At 40.8% G+C, this 25,043-nt stretch overlaps 2 protein-coding genes across 3 annotated transcripts; one reads left to right on the plus strand and one right to left on the minus strand.

Annotated features, from left to right (window-relative positions):
* On the plus strand, window positions 1-10,091 carry LOC134060044 (interferon-induced very large GTPase 1-like). The gene is made up of 6 exons (XM_062516617.1): window positions 1-52; window positions 2,131-2,199; window positions 2,522-2,612; window positions 3,333-3,590; window positions 4,371-4,631; window positions 4,969-10,091. Exons 2-6 carry the CDS (start codon window positions 2,176-2,178, stop codon window positions 9,657-9,659), a joined length of 5,325 nt encoding a protein of 1,774 aa, XP_062372601.1. The 5' UTR covers window positions 1-52; window positions 2,131-2,175; the 3' UTR covers window positions 9,660-10,091.
* LOC134060043 (interferon-induced very large GTPase 1-like) lies at window positions 5,091-24,335 on the minus strand. Of its 2 annotated transcripts, XM_062516616.1 has the most exons (8): window positions 24,225-24,335; window positions 21,444-21,519; window positions 20,844-20,955; window positions 18,611-18,868; window positions 17,949-18,209; window positions 17,577-17,740; window positions 10,703-10,803; window positions 5,091-5,114 (listed from the first exon to the last, which is right to left on the minus strand). In XM_062516616.1, the coding sequence occupies exons 2-7, from the start codon at window positions 21,471-21,473 to the stop codon at window positions 10,789-10,791; spliced, it is 840 nt and encodes a 279-aa protein (XP_062372600.1). In that variant the 5' UTR covers window positions 21,474-21,519; window positions 24,225-24,335; the 3' UTR covers window positions 5,091-5,114; window positions 10,703-10,788. The 2 variants fall into 2 exon arrangements, with proteins under 2 accessions (XP_062372600.1, XP_062372599.1); XM_062516615.1 differs by lacking the exons at window positions 5,091-5,114; window positions 10,703-10,803 and having other exon boundaries at window positions 13,045-17,740.
* Between the last annotated feature and the right edge of the window lie 708 nt (window positions 24,336-25,043).

Here is a 25,043-nt window from a genome sequence, read left to right on the forward strand (position 1 = left end):
AATATTTCCATGCCTCAATTGCTATGCAAGCACTCTAGACAGCAGGTCAAAGGTAGGTTCGACCTTTCTCTAAGCATCTAAACGTCATTTACTATCATTAAACTATCATTTGAAAATGGTAGCCTATGAAATGTCCTCGACCGTATGAGATACTGTAGGCTACGCATTGTCTTTGCATTATCATCACATACTGTAGGCTACTCTGACGATAACACTAAATGTTATGTCATCCGTTAGAGGGTTTTCTGTGACAAGGGAAACAACGGGCTACATTGACGCATTTTATTTGGGTTATTTATTAGGCTGTGCCATGTTTTTACCAACCTTATTTTTGATCAAGTCTCCTAATTCTCTTGTTCCACTTCAGGGTGCTTCAAGTTAAGAGAGGTTTATTTCACAAATTTGAACAATGAGGTCGTTTGCGGCATGGTGGTCAGAGTTCCCCAAATGGCGGCCCGTGGACCACATTCAAAATATGGCCCGCGCCCCGCTCCGACTTTGTGTCTGTCTTTTACGCGCGGACGAATTACAGTGTAGACCAATTAAGAGATCATTCTTACTGCACTCGACCATTGTGGAGCATTGGATGACCTCTATTCATGGACTCCGTTATATGCCCAGGCTACCTCGTTCAAATAGCAGAGTAACGGGAGTTGCAGAAATAGAGCGGGTAGTGAAACAGAAACAGTGACCAGTTCTGAAACGTCGAATAGGGCACACCACCGGCTTCGAATCGCTTGGGCCTCTGTTGGCATATTCCAGCTGAAATCAATGTAGCCTAATTAAACAGTTTTTTTTTTTATCGGTAGGCTAATGATTGCTGGCATCGCATGTAGGACTTGGTGAGGGCCATGAAAAAAAATACCGTCACATTTTAACAAGGCAAATGATAACCAGGGTAGCCTATTTAGTTTGGCTTTAGGAATGTGGCACCTCTGGCAAACAATAGTTGCAAATGCAGCGCACTGGCATCTGGCCAAGCAGGAAATGTGCCAGAAATGGGCAATGCCCTAACAGATGATTTGAATGAATGGTCTGAAACTTTCCAGGTTAATAGATATTATGATTATGATGATATCCAGATATCCAGTGGGCCTGCATGGCATAGCACCACCACGTGACCAAGGGAGGAAAAGATGCCAGAAATTGGCTTAACTGATCGATCTAAAACTTTACAAAATATTCGATATCAGACCTCTGAAGTTCACCTACAAAAAAGCTGCAATCTTTGAGATCTGGTGTCTTGCGATTTTTCCTATGAGAAAATAACATGCTTTTGAATTATCGCACCTGTTAAACTCTCGCGGGGACAAAGAAGTCTGAGATGCAGACGTTTTGCTCAACACACTTTTGCCCTCTGCCTTTGCTACCTCAGAGCTAACTTGCAATGCAACTTGTCATAGGTAGTTAGTTAGCTTCAGTTAACACTAGGATCTCCTTATATGGGCAAAGATGGCAGTTTTGGCTTTTCTTGTAGGCCAACTTCAGAGGTCTGTTGTGATGATGTTCACACTGTATATTTCACATGCCTAGCGTAACGCCACCATCTGGGCAACCAGGAAATGTGCCAGCAATGTTCTATTCTTTGACTACTTGATCTGACATTTTTACAAAATATCTGATATCATGATGATGATATCCTATTAACATGTCTGGCATAGCACCACAATTTGGCAGGAGAAGGAATGCGTTTTTTTCTTCACTTCTGTTGGATATCAGAATCAGATTCACTAGATTAGTCAGATTAGGTGTATGCCATCCAAACATCTATGCCTGTCTGGCGTAGCCAGGGCCAGCTTGCCAACGTCAGAATAGTTTTTGGAATTTATTAACAAAACCTTAGTTAATATAAACCTGATGACATCCACATGTCCAAACTGCCAACCTGGTCTAGTGCCACCAGCTGACCAAATAGGAAATGTGGCAGACATTGACAACACCTTGGTTAATTGGTCTGAAACCTTCCTAAATATTAGATACTATGATAAGGCTGATACTGACATGCATAATTCACATGTCTGATATTCAGGCGTCAGAAACGGGCTTCCATACACAACTGATTAGAAGTGCTTTTCTACACAAACATATAGCTTGGTTTATTATGCCATTCATATTTTAATTTAATTTCAGAATTTTGGAAAATTGTCTGACCTTTGATTCAGCATTGTGAACCCCATGGCTGATGCGGAAAAAGATGAGGTACTACTTTTATATTTATAATTAACCTAATGTGTTAGTGTATTGTTTATTGTTGGACGTCTAGACACAGTATATCCCCAGCCTGCAGCCAGCTGGAATTTATTTTTGCCCACATTTGAGGGTGGGAAATTCGATCCGGAGTTGCTCCATTGAGAAGTTTCTGTCTTGAAGGTATTATAACTGGAAAGAGTGAGGAAGTACTGTCCCCATTCGTTTAAATGATTAGGCTAGGTACCTCAGCTAAAACAGCTGACTCTAGCCATGTCCTGTGTCATGTGTTTTGATTATGTTATGTGTATGTTGTTTATGGTCTTTTTGAAAGGTATTTGAGGATGCCAGTGATTTTCTTGAAGATGAAGAGTCATGCTTATGCACATCGTTAACACGCCAGTCATTAGAAGATGACAGCAAAGGTCGGACCCTTAATCTTAACAGAAACAAAACCAAAACAAAGGACACTAAGAATGCAAAAAATGAAATCTAACCAAGTGTAATTCTCTTATATTAAGGTAAATAATCTATTTGGTATTGTTTTAAGTATGAAAATACTTACCTAGCGCTCTCTCAAAAGATAATTTCACTTAATTTAAAAAGACTTTGACTTATTTTAAGGAGTCTTATCAAGATAAATTGACTTACTGCACTGGCAGATAAATTTGCTTGTTTTACGACAAATTCACTTACTGCACTGGCAGATAATTTTGCTTATTTTCAGGAAGAATTGACTTAAAATAAGACAAACTTTCCTTAAATTAAGTGAAATTATATCAAAAGAAAGCACTAGGTAAGTGTTTTCGTACTGAAAACAATACAAACTAGTTTTTTTTGTCTTGATATAAGATTAAAACACTTGGTTAGATTTTATTAGACAAGCCGTTTTTTGCATCGTAGGAAGAAGTCTTTAAATCTGATTTGTGGCACTCATGTCCAAATAGAGGTTTTCTTAAAGCATTGATTGGGAGTTTTTTTTTTCTTCTTACGTTTAATAACTTGTATTCACAGTTTATTTTAAAATCAACCTTGTTGCTCATAAACATGCATAAGATTGTATAACGGTGATGTTATTAGTGTGTTTGTATGTAATACCCTTCAATGTAGAATTCCCATCCATGTGAAAACAATTGTATCTGCAGGTGTTCCAGCTCCAGGTGACCTGACCGTACAGAGCATCAGCACCCACTCTGCTGTTCTCATTTGGGACCCACCTGAGGGGATAGTCACCTTTGAGCTCAGCTTCTTCACCGAAGGAGAACAGACAGAGACCAGGACCACCAACTCCAACAGTGCTGAAGCAGAGAAGTTGAAACCTGGGAGAGAGTACACCTTCAGCGTTGTCTCAGTCACAGAGAATGGTCGGCAGAGTTTGCCAGTGACGGAGTCGGCACTCACAAGTAAGAACCTTACTGATTCTTGTGAAATTCATGAACAGCTGTATGTGTGCATTTTTTGTAGAGGTCAAACCCTGACCCTTGCAACAAAACAACTTCGACAAGATTTGGGAAAGATTCTGAAAAGATTGTAGTCTTTTAAGTGAAGCTTGAATGGGCGGCATTAGTTAAAAATCTTTCCCAAATCTTGTCAAATTTGTTTGGTGTAAGGAGGCCGTTGCTGGTTCCAAATCCCACAGCTTGTCAACAAATAGCAGTCAAAGTTCCCTCTCAAATTCCATGACCCTCGTAATGGGTTTTGATTTCAGGTTGTAAGACAAAAAAAGGTAACTATTTAAAAGGGGTATGATGACTTTCTATAGGCACTGTATTGCTATTGTCTATCCAAAGAAAAGGGCCTGTTTAGAAGTTAACTAATGGTCAAATGGTTCGCTGTTCTATTTAATGATGATAACAGGTTTAAACTTTCATTTGGGAGCACAATTACATAAATTGGAGGAGTTTTGAGCTAGACAGTTGTTTGCATTAATAACAAAATGGCTTATAGCTTAGAGCAGCAGCCATGGAACCACATCAAAATATATTGCCATTTTCAAAACACTGACTGGCTCAATATACAGTAGCCTTTCGCTTCGGTGGTGGTATATGGAGAGGGATCCTACAGAAAAATAGAAGTATTGTAAACTTTGAAAGAGTACACAGAAATCATAATAAGAACTGTGTCATATTGATTTACATCATGCTAACTGACAAACTCATTTATGCATTTTTACTCAATTCCAGAACCGGTTCCTCCAGAGAAAATCAAGGTGGACCATGTCTGTGCAGACTCTGTCTCCCTCAGCTGGGAGTCACCTGACTTCCCGGTGTGGGAGTACCATGTGACCTGCTGGCAGGGAGATCAACTCGTCCAGGAGATGACTGCCAAGTCCAATGAGGCTACATTCAACAACCTCTCAGCGGATGTTAAGTACTCCATGAAAGTCACAACTGTCCTTGAGAATGGCAGCGAGAGCAAGATGGCCACCAGATACGCACACACAAGTAAGTGACAAGTGGATTTTTATGCAGATCTTTATTTCTAGCTTCATGTTGGATTGAGACTTGGAAAAATAAATCAGATTAAGACTGTATATAAAATATGACTGGGAAAATTGCCTATTCAAGTAAACAATTTCTCTTCATATTGTTATCAAACGCCCAAAGAGGCCCAGATGCATAACACAAATGTTCATAAATCGTATAAACTGAAAAACGGAAAATTCCTTCCCCTGCTATAATCTTCTTATTGCGTAAAATCGCTTATATTTACATTTACAAGTATGACATTAGATGGTGAGTAGCTACACATTGCTGATTTTCTTGTGCTCTGTTCTAACAGGGACCAATCTGGAGGACCTTCTGGTCAACCTGGGTTTGATGGACCACTTCAAGGACAAGCTCTCACTCAGCACTGTTCTTCAAATCAGTGAGAAGACCATCACCGACAAAGCACCTACATCTCTGGCATCCTTGACTTGGTGTTTCCTAAGGAGAATAATGATGGTAAATGTTACAGCTAGAAGTGTGAAATGTGTTTCAGCTGTTGATGACAACTTGGACAGTGCTGATCTTGATATTTACAATGACTTGGACAGCCTGGTGGATTGCGTGGACTCAAGCATTGTGGTAAACCCTTTAGACATTGTGACTGCTTTGTTTCTGTGCTCCGATGGCTTTCTCCAGCAGGAAATGGCCTTGAAAATGTCTATGTGCCAGTTCTCAGTGCCTTTGCTTCTCCCATCTTGTGATACAAACCAGCCAATGCTTATGCTGTGGGCATTAAGAGATATTGTAAAGAAGTTCAGACCACACTCTCTTGGGGATCCTAGAGGATTTGTAGAAGAGAGGATTGTTCTCTCTGCTCTGCCAATGATATCATTTGTCAGGTTAGGCGAAAGTGGCTTTTCAAAATCACAAATCCTCAACAAGTTGCTCAGCAACCCGCAACAATACCATGACACCTTCCTTCACCATGATATGGACTGTGGGGACAGTCCACGGAAGATCTCTGATGGATTGGTGGAAATTAGCTGGTACCTTCCTTGCGGGAACAAAAACATTGACATTTTTCCTGAGCCAGTGGCTGTGGCCAACTTAAGAGGTGACATACGCTCGTTTGAAACACAATACTCCTTCTTGTGTCAGACATCTTCAGCTGTTTTTGTATTTTTTGACAGTTTGGATTCAGAGCACAAAATATTGACGACTCAACATCACAAGGCTCAGTTGTTCTTGGTTGGCAATGCTCAAAACAAGAACTTCAACATGAATGACTTAAAGCTGGTAGCCTCTGAACTGAACTTGAAGAAAGCCAATATAATTCTGAAAGTCAAACAAATGAATGATGCAGACTTTGTGAAAAGTCTGCGTTCAACCATAACAAGTTGGCTAAAGAGTGACCCATCCAAAATGCATCTGGAACAGATGACTGACGTTGCCCATGAGCTTGGCATATGTGTGGATGAGGACAACAGGGAATGCCAGAATGCGAAGATAAACGCATTTGAAATAACTTCAAAAATTGAGGACACATTACAGTTCAAGGAGAGCCAACTACCTTTGCAGGGGAAAATTTGGAAAGAGCTGGCAAAACTTGAAAAAGAAGAGTGCAGACTAAGAAAAGCTGGAGATCAGAATATTGAAAACTACAAGAGTGAGCTTCAGACACAAAAGACAAACCTCAGAAAAGAGCAGCGTGGCTACGACATGTCATGGGCCATGACGTGTTTCATTAATGCATTAACAACTTCTAGACTAGAGAGGTCTTACTTTTTGAAATGGATGAGAATGAACTTGGACAACTTGTCAAGGAAAAGACTCACAGGACTGCGAGACCAATACAAGGAAAAATGCCAGGATTCAGTGGTAAATAAGGAAGAAATCAAAGAACTTGACAAACAGATTTCCAATAGTTCTTTGGGAATAGAGCACTTTGTGCGAGAGATGGGCCAGCTCTATGAATCCACGTTAACCCTGCCAAAAACTTCAGAAGCCCGACAGCAAATGGGGCATTTGCCTGACCTGTGTGCCAAGTTACTGCTAGATGGCTTTCCTTTGGAACTTGTGGATGGGGATGCCTCCAACATACCGTTGAACTGGGTGAAGGATGTGTTAATGAAGCTTGATAATCTGGTGAAGCCCAGAAACAAGATCCTTGTAGTTACTGTCTTAGGGGTCCAGAGCACAGGGAAGTCCACTCTCTTGAACACAATGTTTGGGGTACAGTTTGCTGTTAGTAGTGGGAGATGTACAAGGGGAGCTTTCATGCTGCTTATAAAAGTTGGTGATGACCTCCGTAATAAAATGGATTGTGACTACTTGATGATAATTGACACTGAAGGATTGAAGTCTCCAGAACTGGCTCAGCTTGATGACAGCTACGAGCACGACAATGAGTTGGCCACGCTTGTGATCGGACTCAGTGACATCACAATAATTAACATCGCCATGGAGAATTCTACAGAGATGAAAGACATTCTCCAGATTGTGGTGCATGCGTTTCTAAGGATGAAAGAGGTGGGAAAGAAACCGATTTGTCAATTTGTGCACCAGAATGTGGCTGATGTCTCTGCACATGATAAAAACTTGAGGGACAGGAAGCTCCTTCTGGAACAACTGAATGAAATGACGAAAGCTGCAGCCAAAATGGAGGGTAAGGAGGAGAACCAGAAGTTCACAGATGTGATGGCGTATGATCCAGAAAGAGGAAACTGGTACATTCCTGGACTGTGGCACGGAAATCCTCCCATGTCTCCTGTCAACGCAGGCTATAGTGAGGCTGTCTATGATTTCAAGAAGACCATGGTCCAAGTGTCTGGACACTGTAAGACATCTAGAAACAACATCAAGGATTTCCTGGAATGGACAAAGAGCCTCTGGAACGCTGTGAAGTACGAGAATTTCATATTCAGCTTCAGGAACAGCCTGGTGGCAGATGCCTACATGCGACTATGCACAGAGTACAATAAATGGGAGTGGGATTTCAAGAAGCACATGTACTCATGGCTCACCAGCGCTGAAACCCAAATCTCCAACTTTGAGGTGACCAGGACTGAATTGGACAATGACATCAATGACTTTCTTTGTCAGTTGAAAACCAAAGCTGTCCTAGAACTTGAACAGAGGGAAAAAGTCATTCTCAACAGCCTGACAGATTACTTCAAGCAGACAGAGGGCCATGTCTATCTTGTGGAGCGATACCGTGAGGAGTTTGCTAGCAGTGCAAAATGTCTCAGAAGAGACTTGCAGAATTCCATGCAAAGTAAACTTGAGATGGCTGTTTCCATTAGTAAGGGCATGAACAACTTGGAAAGGATTAAAAAGTCCCATACTGATGTCATAGAAGGAAAAGTGCTGGAACTTCTTGAAAAATGTAAAACCAGCAGTTCAAAGAAGACTGATCAAGAACTCCAGGAAATCTTTGAGAGAGTGTGGGAAGAAACTGTAGCTGAGCTAGCATTCCATGGATTGAAGAAAAGGGATATTGCAAGTGATGTTCACAATCAGCTGAGGTCAAATTTGAAACAGAGAGGAGGATCAGTGAATGAAATGATTAACAAAGTCAATCTGTTAGAGTGGGGTACACACCCTTTCATTGTTAGTCCTGAGAATTTTTTGCAGAGTATTGTTCATAAGGTTAAAAAGTTTTGGTCTGAAGACTACAAAATGAAGGCCCAGGAAGTGTCGGACAATCTCATTCAGAATTGCTCATCATTTGTTGAAGAAAAATGTCGTGGAACATCTGACTATCATGAGACCTACATTCAAGAGATCCTGCACAAGATTGACAACATGCTGTCCTCCAACCGTAAGCTTCGCAATTATGATTTTGAAGTTTCTCTAAAACTCCACATTTGTGGAATTGCTGCTAGGCGTTTTCAGGACATGCACGATCGCTTCATACATGATAATGATCCACATAGGTGCCTCCAGAAATTCAAAGAAAGGTACTTTGCAGATTTCAAAGACCTGTACAATGAGCGAGACCAGTGCAAGAGAAAAGCAGAACAATTCACAGTGTTGTGCCTCCAACCTGCTGTAGAGTCTTGGATTGCAGCCTCTCTAGGTCCAGACATAGTTGATGAAGTATTGATGGGAAAGAATGCACTTCAGTTTAGCACCAGGGCATTTTTTCAGTATTCACTCCTAAAAGAGCTTCTCTTGAAATGCAACTTTAAAGATTATGAGAGATATATCTGCTCTTATGAGGATTTTGTGAAAGACTGGATTTATGGCCGGATCTGGGAACACTTTGAAAATGGAACTAAGATGTTTGAACTGGAGGACAAGTACCTCAAGATAATCTCAAAAGATATCCTGGTGGCTATTCAAACTGCACAGAAGCAGACACATTCAGGGGCCACAGTTAAGGAATTCACTCAGAAGATTTGTAGAAAACTTGAAGCAAAACTGGTCATTCCCAAGGATGCACTTGATGCCGTCATGGCTCTCAGCAATGCAAAGGTTGAACCATTTGCCCAGTCGCTCTCAGGGTTCATCCAAGACCTTGGGCGATCACTGAAAGAGAAGTTTCTAAAGCTAGACACTCAAACAAGACTCCAAACTCTCAAGATGAAACCACAGGATGAGCTGTTCAAACGAGTCTTCGGATGTGGCAAGCAATGTCCATTCTGCAAAGCACCCTGCGAGGCTGGAGGAGATGCTCACGCAGATCACTGTGCTTCAATCCACAGGCCTGAGGGACTGGGCAGGTACAGATGGGAACAAAGCGAAAAACTAATAACTGATATTTGCTCCTCATCTGTGTTCAGTGACCATCGGTTCAAATGTTTTGAGACAAATTCTCAGTGGCATCCTTACAAGAAATATCGTGAGATTTACCCTGATTGGCACATTCCAGCAGACCCCAGTATCCAAGCCTCAGATTACTGGAAGTTTGTCATGGTAAAATTCAATACAGAGTTTGCAGCTAGCTACAAGGCAAAGCCAGCTTATATTCCTATTGCATGGAAAATAATCACAAAAGAACAGGCTGAGAATAGCCTGAAGGAATCATTTAGTATCAAGTAAATCACATACTAACATAATAATATGACAATGATCAATCCTGAGTGTGTTTGTACTTTGTATGATCAATTATAATCTTCAGTGTGCACATGCAGAATAAGCAATGAAACTCTTTGACAAATGTTAGGTTGAGAGTGATAGAAAATGTGGGGATAATAAAATATGAATATAGCATTAGGTGCAAAAGTTCAGACTGTTAAAGAAGCAATTATTTGTGTACTTTCATAATAACTGTTTTGGTAGCTGTGTTATTGATCTAGTCTTTATTGAGAAATCTGTGTTTTTCCCGCAATAAAATATGTAATCTGTATGCAAACTGGTTTATTTGAGGTTTTTTTAAATTATTTTTATTATTATTATTTTGTTATTTGGAGTGACTCTGTCAAAGATTGAATCAGTAAGGTGAAATGTTTTGTATTTTAGTTATAAAGCAAAATACACTCAGAGTGGTAAAGCTCAATATTTGTGATATAATTTCTAGACTTTTTCAACAATTACAGAAGGGGGGTATAAAATGATTCTAGAATTAGAAAAAACAAAATAACAATAATTAATAATGTTGTTGTAATAACATAATAAAATAATCTGAAATCATCAGAATATAACAATGTTGTATTATGTACTGTAAGTAAGTAGTTTGTGTAATCAGTGTGTTTACACTTGGAAGATTTCCATACCAGCTGTCAACTGTCTTCTTCCCTTCTACCAGAGATCCATGACAGTGGGGCATTCTTCCATTTCATCGTTTCATCACTTATGTTGTACAGTATTATGTTTTGATATACTGTAGAAAAGAGTACAGTAATCAAGGCATCATCACCAATGCACCCCATGCCCTTTGAGTGGCTGCAGTTGAGTGTATTTAACACTAGAGGGAACTATAGGAACAGTTGTAATTGTGAACTGTGTGTCATTGTCCAGTCATTCTTGCAATACATGAAGGTTACATACATAGAGTTGCATTGAGCGCCTCAATACTATACAATTAATCTCCACCAAGCTCCATCAAAGCGCTGGTCAGACTGGCATGTAGAGGCCTGACTCACCTGCTGTAGGAAGGCCTGCTGCATGGCAGGGTCCTCCATGTTCACCTGGGAGTCCGTCTGAATCTCCACTCTCACAATCTGCCTCTTCACTTGTTTGTGGGCTGCACAGGGAAAGACACACATGATGCACATGTTCAAATACTGTATTTGAGATGGTTAACGTTGATTAAAAACACTAATGGAGAAATAAACATACAGGCTACAGGCCTTGTGCTGCATAACTTACTCGGGGTAGGCTAAGATCCTATTTTTTTTTTCTTCCAGTCGACAGCATTCAGCAAACTGCACTCAACGGGTGCCACATTCCTAAATCTCTGGTGACCCCTAGTGGGGTCCCTGGACCCCAGGTCACAAACCACTGATTTAAACAACAATAAACAGGCCAAGGTTAAATTTGTGCCTGTTTTTTTTTTTTATTATGATTGGCCAAATCACTTTTTAAAAAAAAAAAAAAAAGTATATATTTTTGGGCCTTTAATGCGACAGGGTGCAAATGGGAGAGAGAGTTGGGGTGGGACCACATGGAGGGAATCGAACCCGAATCACAATTACAATTAGCTGGTTTGAATTGCATTGGGCTCAATGAGAATGAAACCAGCTAATTAGCTAACAGCTAATAACTGACATAAAGCATGCCAAACTGTTAGTATGGGGAAGGGTATAGTGTTGATGTGGGGTTGGTTATTTCGATTCCAAAGGCCAAGGGGACTTTATCAGGGTGCATAGTGTCCTGGATTCATGAAATAACTGGCCTTTAAAAATAAAAATAATAATCCTCTATGGGAATTTAACATGGGCGTTCCAATACTTATGACCCCCTATATTTTAAGGAAAACATTTACAATACATTATTCATTCACAAAGAATATTGATGTCCTTAAAGGTTGAATATTTCCTCATTGTTTCATTTAAGGCATTAAGATCAATTTCCAAAAGATGATTTTATATTAAACTTTAAGCATGTGTTCCAATACTTTTGGAGGGCACTGTATATTATTCTGTCTATGACAGAGTGGAATTTGCTATGTGTTGACTTAGACCATCACAAATGGAAATTTCTAAGTGACCCCAAACTTTTGAACAGCAGTGTGTTTGTTAGATGTTTTGCCCTCTTCATCTGTAGAAGGCCCTATTGAAACACCCTTACAAAACATAACCGCATTTCATGTCGAAACTAAAATTTTAGTGCAATCTGAGTTTTATTTGTTCTCTGAGGCCTTCATTCAGATCTATGCCACTGTGATCTCATTTAAGGAAATTATATGAGAATGGAATTAGTGTGCCAATACACTTTTTCTATTTACCAACTAGTATTTTACTGTAATATGGGTGTAGATAGAGGAGGATATATTCTGGTAGATCAATAGCAAATCTCATAGAAACACACAACAAATAAACAGAAATACACAAACATACATGTCAATGTGTACTAAGTAGTGTGTACTTGTTTATTTTCATACATTTTAATTGTCCACAAAAGTTTTATTTTTGTCCAACTTACATTTGAAAGGTGATTTCTGTCTTGAGACACAAATTCCCCAAGACTGAGAGAGAGAGGTTCCCTGAGTTAAATGGAGGTACAATGCAGGTACACTTAAGAAAGTTGACACGTGGAGTTAGGGAGATCTCCCCATTTTGTGTAAACAATTAATAAACACATTGATCCATTTACATGAGTAGCCTACTTACATTTTGGCAAAGATAACATAAGTGACAAAAAGATACTATGCTCTGTTCTGACCATTTCAATACTTGGAAAAGCTTTTACCAATTACAGTATATTTAATGGGCCTCACCACTCAGTCAAAAAAAATATTTTGCTTTAAAACTGCTTTAAAAAGTCAGTTTACATAGAGATTATATTTTTACTGAAAAAATGCAGATTTCTCAATAAAGACCAGATGCATGTTTACAGTAATCATGCAAGTATAACAGCTGGTACTATTACACAAACAATTGCTTCTGTGATGTAACTGCTGCTACTATACAGTATGCTGTATGCTATACTGTACATTCATATTTCATTATCTCCCTCCATCACTATTTCCACCTACAATTAAGACAGTTTATAAATGACATATTTTATTGAATATTGCAGATTTCCCAATAAAGGCAAGATGGAGGTTTAATGATGTGACCACCATAAGAGATATTACTAAATGTTTGCTTCTTTATCAGTTAGCACGACTGGCATTGTACCAACTGCTACATTCATGTTTTATTCTCCCCAGTACCCACATCTTTCTAACACCCTCCCCTATCAAAATGTAAATTAGAATAATAAATCAGAATATCATTGTTAATTCTGTACCATACCCCCCCCCCCCCCCCCCCCCCTGTATGTGATTTACTTGATACTAAAGGATTCTTTAAGGCTATCCTCAGCTTGTTCTTTGGTGATTGTTTTCCAAACAGGGGGAATGTCAGCTGGCTTTGCCTCATACTCTTCAGCAAACTTTTTGTTGAATTTTACCATGACATACTTCCAGTAATCTGAGGCTTGAATACTGGCGTCTGCTGGAATGTGCCAATTAGGGAAAATCTCACGGTATTTTTTATAAGGATGGTACTCGTGGTTTGTCTCAAAGCACTGAAACTTTCTATTACCGAACACGGATGAAGAACAAATTTCAGTACTTAGTTTCTCTGTCTGTACATATCTGCAGGTGCCCAGTCCCTTAGGCCTGTGGATTGAAGCCCAGTGATCTGTGTGAGCCTCCCCACCAGCTTCGCAGGGTGTCATGCAGAATGGACACCGCTTGCCACATCCGAAAACTCGTTTAAACAGTTCATCCTGCGGTTTCATTTTGAGATTTTGGAGTCTTGCTTGAGTATCTAGCTTCAGGAACTTCTCTTTCAGTGACTTTTCAAGGTCTTGGATGAACCCTGAGAGTGAATGGCCAAATGATTCCACCTTTGCATTGCTGAGAGACATGACGGCATCAAGTACATCCTTGGGAATTGCTAATTTTGCTTCAAGTTCTTTACAAATCTTCTGAATGAATTCCTTAACAGTGGCCCCTGAATTTGTCTGCTTCTGTGCAGTTTGAATAGCCGCTTGTATTTCTGAAGAGATTGCTCTGAGATGCCTGTCCTCCAGTTGTGCCATCTTATTTCCATTTGCAAAGTGCTCCCTGATCTGGTCAGATATCCAGTCCTTCACAAAATGCTCATAAGAGCTGATATATCTCTCATAATTTTTAAAGTTGCTTTTCAAGAGCAGCTCTTTCAGGAGTGAATACTGGAAAAATGCCCTGGTGCTGAACTGCTGTGCATTTTTTCCAACCAACATTTCATCAACTATGTCTGGACCTAGAGAGGCTGCAACCCAAGCCTCCACAGCAGGTTTAAGGCACAAAGTTGTAAATTCTTCTGCCTTCCTCTTGCACTGGTCTCGCTCATTGTACAGGTCTATGAAATCTGAGGAATACTTTGCTTTGAACTGTTCAAGGCACCTGCATGGGTCATTGTCATGTATGAAACGATCGTGCATGTCCTGAAAATGTCTGGCAGCGATTCCACAAATATGGAGTTTTAGAGAAACTTCGAATGTTTCACTAGTGTGAAGCTTACGGTTGGAGGATAGCATGTTGTCAATCTTGTACAGAATCTCTTCAATGTAGGTTTCATGATAGTCAGATGTCCCAAGACATTTTTCATCAACAAATGACAAGCATTTCTGAATGAGATTATCTGCCACTTTCTGGGCCATCATTTTGTAGTCTTCTGAGAAAAGCTTTTTAACATGATGAACAAACCTCTGGATGAAGTTATCATGAGTAACAGTAAAAGGATGTGTACCCCACTCTGACAGATTGACTTTGTTTATCATTTCATGCACAGACCCTCCTCTCTGTTTCAAATTTGACCTTAGTAGGTGGTATACATTACTCGCAATGTTCTTACGCTGTAATCCACGGACTGCTAATTCTGCCAAAGTCTCTTCCCACACTTTTTCAAATATTTCCTCAAGCTCTGAGTCAGTCTTCCTTGAACCACTGGTCTTGCATTTCTCAAGTAAAGTGAGGACTTTCTTTTCCATGAGATCTCTGTGTTTTTTTTTAATGCTCTCCAACTTTCGCATCCCCTTGCTGATACAAATTGCAAGTTCAAGTTTGCTCAACACCGAGTTTTCCAAGTCCCTTCGGAGAGATTTTACACTGTTTGCAAAATCCTCACGGTATTGCTCCACAAGATAAACATGCCCCTCTGACTGCTTGAAGTAATCGGTCAGGCTGTTAAGAATGATTTTTTCCCTCTGGTCAAGTTCTGAGACAGCACTGGTTTTCACCTGACAAAGAAAGTCATTGATGTCACTGTTCAATGCAGTCCTGGTGACTTCAAAGTTGGAGATTGTAGTTTCTGCGCTGATGAGCCATGAGTACATGTGCTTCTTGAAATCCCACTCCCATTTATTGTACTCTGTGCATAGCCTCATGTAGGCATCTGCCACCAAACTGTTCCTAAAGCTGAATATGAAATTCTCGTACTTGACAGCTTTCCACAGACTCTTTGTCCACTCCAGAAAAGCTTTAATGTTTCCAGACGTATTACAGTCTCCAAACACTTGGACCATGGTCTTCTTGAAGTCATAGACAGCTTCACTATAACCTGCATTGACAGGAGCCATAGGAGGATTTCCATGCCACAGTCCAGGAATGTACCAGTTTCCTATTTCTGGGTCATACTCCATCACGTCTGTGAACTTCTGGTTCTCCTCCTTGCCCTCCATTTTGGCTGCTGCCTGAGTCATCTCATCTAGTTGTTCCAGAAGGAGCTTCCTGTCCCTCAAGTTTTTGTCATGTGCAGACACATCTGCCACATTCTGGTGTACAAACTGACAAATTGGTTTCCTTCCTATTTCCTTCATCCTTAGAAACGCATGCACCACAATCTGGAGAATGTCTTTCATCTCAGTAGAGTTCTCCATGGCGATGTTAATTATTGTGACATCACTAAGTCCGACCACAAGAGTGGCCAATTCATTGTCATGCTCATAGCTGTCATCAAGCTGAGCCAGTTCTGGAGACTTCAATCCCTCTGTGTCAATGATCACCACATAATCACAATCCATCTTATTACGGAGGTCATCATTGACTTTTATAAGCAACATGAAAGCTCCCCTTGTACATCTCCCACTACTAACAGCAAACTGTACCCCAAACATTGTGTTCAAGAGAGTGGACTTCCCTGTGCTCTGGACCCCTAAGACAGTAACTACAAGGATCTTGTTTCTGGGCTTCACCAGATTATCAAGCTGCAGCAGCACATCCCTCACCCACTTCATCGGTATGTTGGAGGCATCCCCATCCACAAGTTCCAGGGGAAAGCCATCTAGCAGTAACTTGGCACACAGGTCAGGCAAATGCCCCATTTGCTGTCGGGCTTCTGAAGTTTTTGGCAGATGTAACGTGGATTCATAGAGCTGGCCCATTTCTCGCACAAAGTGCTCTATTCCCAAAGAGCTGTTGGAAATCTGTTTGTCAAGTTCCTTGATCTCTTCCTTATTTACCATTGAATTCTGGCATTTCTCCTTATATTGGTCTCGCAGTCCTGTGAGACTTTTCCTTGACAAGTTGTCCAAGTTCATTCTCATCCATTTCAAAAAGTAAGACCTCTCTTGTCCAGAAGTTGTTAATGCATCAATGAAACACGTCATGGCTTCTGACATGTCATAGCTACGCTGCTCTTTCCTGAGGTTCCTCTTCTGTTCCTGAAGATCACTCTTGTAGTGTTCTATATTTTGATCTCCAGCTTTTCTTAGTCTGCACTCTTCCTTTTCAAGTTTTGCCAGCTCCTTCCAAATCTTCCCTTGCAAGGGGAGTTGGCTCTCCTTGAACTGTAATGTGTCCTCAATTTTTGAAGTTATTTCAAATGCATTTATCTTTGCATTCTGGCACTCCTTCGTATCCTCATCTACACAGATCCCAAGCTCATTGGCAATGTCAGCCATTTGTTCCAGCTGCATTTTGGATGGGTCACTCTTTAGCCAGTTTGTTATGGTTGAACGCAGACTTTTCACGAAGTCGGCATCATTCATTTGTTTGACTTTCAGAATTATATTGGCTTTCTTCAAGTTAAGTTGAGAGGCTATCGACTTTAACGCATCCCTGTTGAAGTTCTTGCTTTGAGCATTGCCCACCAAGAACAACTGTGCCTTGTGATGTTGAGTTGTCAGTATTTTATGTTCTGCATCCAAACTGTCAAATAAGACAAAAACAGCTGAAGATGTCTGACACAAGAAGGAGTACTGTGTTTCAAATGAGTGAATGTCCCCTCTTAAGTTGGCCACAGCCACTGGCTCAGGAAAAATGTCAATGTTTTTTTTTCCACAAGGAAGGTACCAGCTAATTTCCACCAATCCATCAGAGATCTTCCTTGTACTATCCCCACAGTCCATATCATGGTGAAGGAAGGTGTCATGGTACTGCTGAGGGTTGCTGAGCAACTTGTTGAGGATTTGTGATTTTGAAAAGCCACATTTGCCTAACCTGACAAACGATATCATTGGCAGAGCAGAGAGAACAATCCTCTCTTCTACAAATCCCCTAGGATCCCCAAGAGAGTGTGGTCTGAACTTCTTAACAATATCCCTCAAAGCCCACAGCATAAACATTGGCTGATTTGTATCACAACATGGAAGAAGCAAAGGCACTGAGAACTGACACATGGACATTTTCAAGGCCATCTCCTGCTGGAGAAAGCCATTTGAGCATAGAAACAAAGCGGTCACAATATCTAAAGGGTTTACCACAATGCTTGAGTCCATGCAATCCACAAGGCTGTCCAAGTCATTGTAAATATCAAAGTCTGCACTGTCTACGTTCTCATCAACAGCAGAAACACACTTCACACTTCTAGCTGTCACATTTACCATCATTAATCTCTTCAAGAAACACCAAGGCAAGGATGAAAGCGATGTAGGGGCTTTGTCTGTGATGGTCTTCTCGCTAATTTGAAGAACACTGCTGAGTGAGAGCTTGTCCTTGAAGTGGTTCATCAACCCAAGGCTAACCAGGAGGCCCTCCAGATTGGTCTCTGTTTGAACAGAGCGCAAGAACAGCATTAGGAGTGTAGTTCCCCACCGTCCACACATACATACATACATACTGTACATACAAACAGTACAAGTGATAGATCTACTTAACTGAGAAGTTGTCCTTTGTTTTTATGTACTGTACAAGTCTCAATGGAACATGGAGAAAGTAATATAAAACCTGCATGAAATAATCCACTTGTCACTTACTTGTGTGTGCATATCTGGTGGCCATCTTGCTCTCACTGCCATTCTCAAGAACGGTTGTGAATTTAATGGAGTACTTAACATCCGAAGAGAGGTTGTTGAATGTAGCCTCATTGGACTTAGTAGTCATCTCCTGGACGAGTTGATCTCCCTGCCAGCAGGTCACATGGTACTCCCACACCGGGAAGTCAGGTGACTCCCAGCTGAGGGAGACAGAGTCTGCACTGACATGGTCCACCTTGATTCTCTCTGGAGGAACCGGTTCTGAAAATGTGTAAAAATGTACAAATTAATTATTGTGGTAGTAAGTATGATGTAAATTAAATATGGAACAAAGTCAACGACAGACAGTCTGCTTCACTTACTGCTGTCGAGCTCCTAGTTATTCATTTGCATTTTTTTCTCCACTCACACGCATACTATAGAATATGCTATTGATTTTGGACTGGACACACCCTAAACATATTTAATTAATCCGCTTCAGACCATGCTTTTAAGATCGCTAACAAAATGATATACCCCTCAATTGTGTTGCTACTGTGCATGGAGGACATGCACTACCCATCATTAGTGGTAGACTAAGAAACATTTTTAAAAAACATTGCCTTTCTAGAAGCCTCCAATTCTCAAAAAATGATAATACTAAATAAGATGAAGGCTCTTACTAGTGTGCGTGGTCACAGTAACTGGCAGACTCCGCCGATCCTTTTCTGTGACTGAGGCAACACTGAAGGTGTACTCTCTCCCAGGTTTCAACTTCTCTACTTCAGCACTGTTGGAGTTGGTGGTCCTGGTCTCTGTCTGTTCTCCATCGGTGAAGCAGCTGAGCTCAAAGGTGACTATCCCCTCAGGCGGGTCCCAAATAAGAACAGCAGAGTGAGTGCTGATGCTCTGTATGGTCAGGTCACCTGGAGCTGGAACACCTGCAGGCCAATAACATACAACCGTTTTCAATTCATCATTCTTGAATTTCCCCTTGGGGATCAATAAAGTATCTATATCTATCTATCTATATAGTAGTACATTCTAAATCGAAGGGCATAGTAAACACATACAGTATTGTCTGCAGACTTTAAAACTAGTTGCTAGTTCAAGACAAAAACTCCCCATTAATGCTTTAAAAATCTTCTCACTTACTGTATGAGTGTCAAAAATCTGATTTCCGGTAACACTTTACGGTAAGGGTACATGAATTATCATGAATTTGTGCATGCATTGATTTATAATTTATGCATTACATTTTTGCTTAATATCTAATGAATTATCAGGAATTTACATGAATTCCTAGTCATGACCACATGCATGAACAGCACATCAACTAAAGCATTAGGTACATCATTATGAATTATGATTTGTTTAGCATGATCATTATGTTCTGGTGTGTTTGTGTTGTGCTTTGCCCTGCGCCATCATGTCCTGTGTCTGTGTGTGAGCTGTGTTGTAGGACGTCCTGACATCCAATGCATTAATTGCCAATTCTGCTTCTGCCATTGGAGATTGGAGGCTTGGATTGGAGGATTTGTTGGGTTTCTTACCCCTAAACTGGCACCTAATAATCATCACAATTACATTAATTTAAGGTTCATTTTCTGTCATGAGTTCATCTTGTCTGTGGCCCCTCACCTAAAGTTGTCAATAATGACATGTGCTTAGAAAACTGCATTGTTGTAATGTAGCGCTTGCGTAGCTGCAGCGTAGTTCTGCCGGGTATACTTAATACGTCATTCATTCATTACCTTCGACCAATCACCAGGCTACATTGGCTTTATTAATGACTCTGCCCAGGCACCTGCCTTGTTGCTTTCAGGTGCCGATTTTCGATGTTCCCACCCTCCCTCCCTAATCACCACCAGGTCGGTCCTCGTCCAGTTGTCCAGGGGGTAGGCTTCGCCCCTGCTTCTCGTTCCGGCAGGATTTGCCAGGGTCCGCACACTCAGTGACCTGGACCTAGGACGGGGCCTACGCCAAAGACTCTCATTGTTGCTAATTTCTATTCTGATTAAAATCTTTGTTAACTTCAGTTATGTCTCTGAGTATTCCTGGCTGAATTGCAAGTTGTATTCAAATCAGAATTTTAGCAGTGATGACTACATTCATGGCATAGAAATAAACAGTCATGATCATGCTTAATTAATATTAATTGGTGATGTGGCCACCATAGCTAATGCTTTGTTTGATGTGTTATCAATATATATAATATATATATAATGTATATGAGGTCACAAATGATGGACTATGAACTCCATCCATTCCTGATTAATAATTTATTATGGAATGAAGTAATACACAAATGCATGATATTTATGTACCCTTACCTTGTTACCACATTCTCTTATACAATTGTTTCTCTTCTTTTTTGCTTGTTTTTGCTAATGTTCTGATTTCATTCAACATGTGCAACTTCTGAGCAAAGTATCCTGTCTGCATCTGGGTAGTTCCACAATCAGGGTATGCACTTTTTCACACACAGGCCCATGTACCGCAAAATATGTCATAATATTCCAATGTTATATGTTATTATTAATGGCTTAAAGCACTTGACAACTGGAAGAGGGAATGGTAAAAATACAATTTCTTAGGACCAAATGCACCTTTCAGTCATTTTATCCATACATTGGTGTTTCATTTCAAAAAGATTTAGTGTTTGTATTTCGTTGAGCCCTCTGGGCCACTGACACCTTAAACCATTTTTTGTATCCTTCTTCAGGCATATTTTGACTGTGTAAAACTCAAACAATGAGTTTGATTTTTGACTTTTTTTTAAACAAAGCGTACACCCTCATTGTGAAATTACCCATCTGTGAGTTCTATCATTACATTTATGAAACAGAAATGTTTACATTTTAAGGGAGGATTGAGTGAAATGTAAACAGGAAGATGAATTCAGACATTGATTACCATCAGTTAGTACACAATTTTCTTTGCTGTCATCTTCAAATGACTGATGTGTCAAAGATGTGCATAAGAGAGACTCTTCATCTTCTAAGAACTCACTGGCATCCTCAAATGCCTATGAAAAAGACAAAAAAAATTTGGAGGATGTGAGCCATCGTGACTGAATGTTTGTTGAATCAGCTAACTGTAAAAGGTAAACAATTACGAATTAGCATGAATGATAACATTAATAATGAAAATGAATGTATAATAAACCGATCAAATAGACAAAAAGTCTCTCTCCCATCAAAAGCCAGTAGGGTATCCCAAATGATGTATTCTCTGTGCCCACCTAGTAGAGTTTTTACTCATACGAATTACGAAACCATATAGTAGAGGATATAAGAAGTTGACTGACACGATCTTTCAACGACATTACAAAAATTAACATTTATCTGCTTAAGTTTTGAACATAGTTCAAAGAATGTTCCAAAAGATTTCACAATGAAGAAACATTCCAGGCTGTCGAGAAAACTTTCCTGAACGACCATGAGGGAACGTCAGCAGCGTCTGTTGTTTAATTATGTATAATTAATTGTTTAATTATAGATAATAATATACTACCTCATCCTCTGAGGTATCAGCATCAGCCATGGGGCTCACAGCGCTGAATCAAAGGCCAGATACATTTTCCACAATTCTGAAAAGAAATGAAAACATTAATGGCATAAGAAACCAAGTTGTATGTTTGTGTGCTGGTAGAAAAACACTTTTAAGATCAGTTGTGTTTATGTATGCCTCATTAATAACTACACTAAGCACAACCTGGTCAAAACATCAGAGACACTATCAATGCTGTTGAAGACAAATTGACACACACACAAATACATGCATGCGCACACATGGGCGGGCGCGCGCACACACACACACACACACACACACACACGTCCAGAGTAGGGGTAAAATAGGAGACGAAGACTAATGACAAGCGGGAGCGAGGCATACAGGACTGAGCGGCTGTCATATTTCGTAGCCTTCGTCGTTTTTTGGACCTGGTCTAAATATTAGCTTTAATCATTTGTAGGTCTATGGAAACTGGGAAATTGGTGTCTATCATGCCTAATTCTACTATCTATTAAAGAGTCACTTCACCCCATAACTCCACCCACTTCACATTTCTGAAAACGGCTTTGAAAATGGGCGAGACGTTCTGAAATTTGGAGAGAGAGTGCAGCACTGCTGCAACCAATCAACCATGGTGATTTCGTGTCAATCTGGGAATGAGTGCTGCAGACATGGCTTATCACCAGGGGGTCAAGGCTGTGTTGATTAGCTTCGGCAAGTTAGCAAGCGCCATTTTCAATTATGGCGCCTCATGGAGCATTTAGAACCAGCTCCGTGCACGAAAATCCGTGTTGGGCACGAGCTCTCATGCGCGTACATGTTGGTGAACGGGTACCTACAGCCAATCATTACTCCGTGCGACACTCCACTGGACTCAGGTGTGCGTTCCCGAGCAACTTTTTCTGCTTGTTGTTACGCTGCAAGCAAGGTATGTGCATTATCGCCACCCTCTGAATTGGAGGATGACTCTCTTTTTACAGAATGTCCAATAAAGATCAATGTAGGTCCATGCGTCATTTCCAGCTTTGGATCTTTGCGCATGGTCAGAGCCGACTGGCGCTGGATCGGAGCTCCAGTGTTCAATATGGCGTTGACGAAAATTGGCCGGATTTACTAGCCTAGCATCGGCCATTCATTTGTATGGAGGGCGGGACTTAGTCACGCTCTCCAGTTATATATAATACCTCCATGCTTATCACAGGTAGGCTAATCAGGGCAGCAGGTGTTGGGGCGTTTCAGTCCTAATTTGTAACGACCCGGTGACGTAGTGTCGGACTAGAAGTGCAGGACAATAGGCGCGTTCAAGTTGGCTGCGCAGCACAAAAACTGCGCAGCACAAGATGCACGTGGTTAAAAATCTGTCCACGATGGTCTAGATGGGCGTGTTTTCGACTCGGCAGTCGGTATCACATGGCCTCAACTTATCGCGGGAGCAAGGCGTGGCCAGGCGGCTGCTCCGCAAAAGAGCAGCCGGTTTGGAGGTACTGCGGAGAGCAGCGGAGCCTAGACCCCGCCTTCATGACGTCAGGTCTTTGCCCTAATTGGCTTTTACATCCCTGACGTGTGTGCAGGTGTTTAGATGCCTCCCCATATCCACAAGAGCCCGTGCGGGTCCGTGCCTCGTGATTCGTCACATGGTCAAGTCTAGCCAAGTCTACACTACGGGAAGTAGAGAGTGTACAACTTCATAGCAGCGTTTGCATCCCCGCCCCTGCTGCCACCGGCAGCTCTCGTTGCTGCAAAAGGTCATTTGGAGTTGAACTTGAACACGGCTAATGTCAGCATTCCAATAGTATTTTGGACCAACATGCCATGGCATGTTTTCAAACGGTAGTATGCGCGAGAGAGCAATCTCCAATACAAAATCAGACGAAATGTTACTTTTGTCGAGAAACACGATTTTTGTCAATATTAACCCTGGTAATAGTACAGTTCACCACTTATGAGTATTTTCAATCAATCAACAGCTCAAAAAACCTATTTTAGGGTGCTGTGACCCTTTAACTATCTATGCTAGTTAACCATGCACCGAGTTTCTAGTTTCGTTTTCCCCCAAACAAAAGTAGGAGGAGTTTTTTGTGGAATAGACTATGAAAAAAGATAGGGAAGGGAAGATAACACAATAGCGTACTTGTATTTGATTGTAATCACCTCCCTACTCTGCCTTGTCTTGTGACAGTTAGTCTACATAAGGTTTACGCTGACAAACCTCCATATTTTTTTGAACAGTGTGAAATAAACAGAGATGGGAAAACTCCAGCTTCAATGAGTAAAAGTCCGACCATGTACTGTACTGTAGGAGGTGATTTCATCAATTAGCTGCTCTACCTAGCTAAAGAGTTGTGCAAATTAGAATCTGCTGGTTTAAATGAATGATTGCCACAGATACATTGTTCATGAAACTTTCATGCCAATAAAGCTTTATTGAATTGAATTGAATTGTAGGACATTTACTCACTGACGCTTGAGTTTTTATGGAAATAGCCTAAACCACTCAACTTGTCGAAGCAGCCTGAAGTCGACCAAGTTAATTTCTTGCCATTAGGCTACGCAACGTCGATCAAGAAAAGCGTGTTTGGCTAAACGTAATAGTCTATAAAACTTAAATAAAACATTGTTAACAGAACACTATTGTAGGCCCAGTTCGTGGCTTCCTGTCCCAGACACCTCACAACGAAAAGCATGCCAGTTGCCAACAGAACAACAGAACAGGCACTTGACACTATTTCATAAGTTTCTAGACCTTGCCTTTCAGAGGTTACAGTAAAAGCTGAATCTTACCTTTTGCCTGCTATCTTGAGTGCTCTCAGGTTGATCCGTGTTGGAGGCTATTTATCCCCGTCTCTGGTTTCGTTTTCTAGGTAAACGGGAGTGGGAGGAGGATTATCCATTGTGTGGGATGGAGTCAAAGCGACATGTGCCCCGCTCATGTTCTAGGTAGCTATCCTTCCCAAGGGGGCAGGCATATTCCCGGAAGTAGAAACACGAAATGAGCTGGTGATCAACACTCTGCTAACTCCCTTGGACGTCCATAGATTTCAGATTTTTTTGCGATCCCATAACTTCATGTAACATGTGCCCTTTGTCTCCCTTATAGCTTCTGTGTATTCTATATAGGGTATCGAAGGCAAAATTAATTCATTTCTCCCCCGTATATTACGTTGGTTTCCCGTAAAGAAGTATTTTAGCATGTCTGTTGTAGGGAAGCTAACGTTCGCCCGTAATGTTTGGATAAGAAGCTGAGTGAGCCTGCACGAAAACCATGACGGAGAGTCATTCGCAAGATCAGTGAAAATGCGTGTAGCCTACGGTAGCCTACTGTTTGATATGGTAAAGCATTACCTAGAGGCAAGTACACATAATAATAATATTAAAAAACGAACGTTAACAATTTCAGAGGTTTTCGATCTATCAGACGAGTTACAGCAGGCTAACGTCACAAAATGAGTTTGAGTCTGCGCAGTACGATGAACAGGAAACGATTTTTTGTTTCAGCCCCCTCTCATTGAGAATGACGGAGTCTGTTTGTCCATTTCTTTTAGGTCTATGATCCTTCCCCAGCATAGGCCATGCCTATTCAACTAGCATTGCCTTCAAATT

This window comes from Sardina pilchardus, chromosome 16, assembly GCF_963854185.1.
Source record: "Sardina pilchardus chromosome 16, fSarPil1.1, whole genome shotgun sequence".
In the NCBI taxonomy this organism is placed as follows: Eukaryota; Metazoa; Chordata; class Actinopteri; order Clupeiformes; family Clupeidae; genus Sardina; species Sardina pilchardus.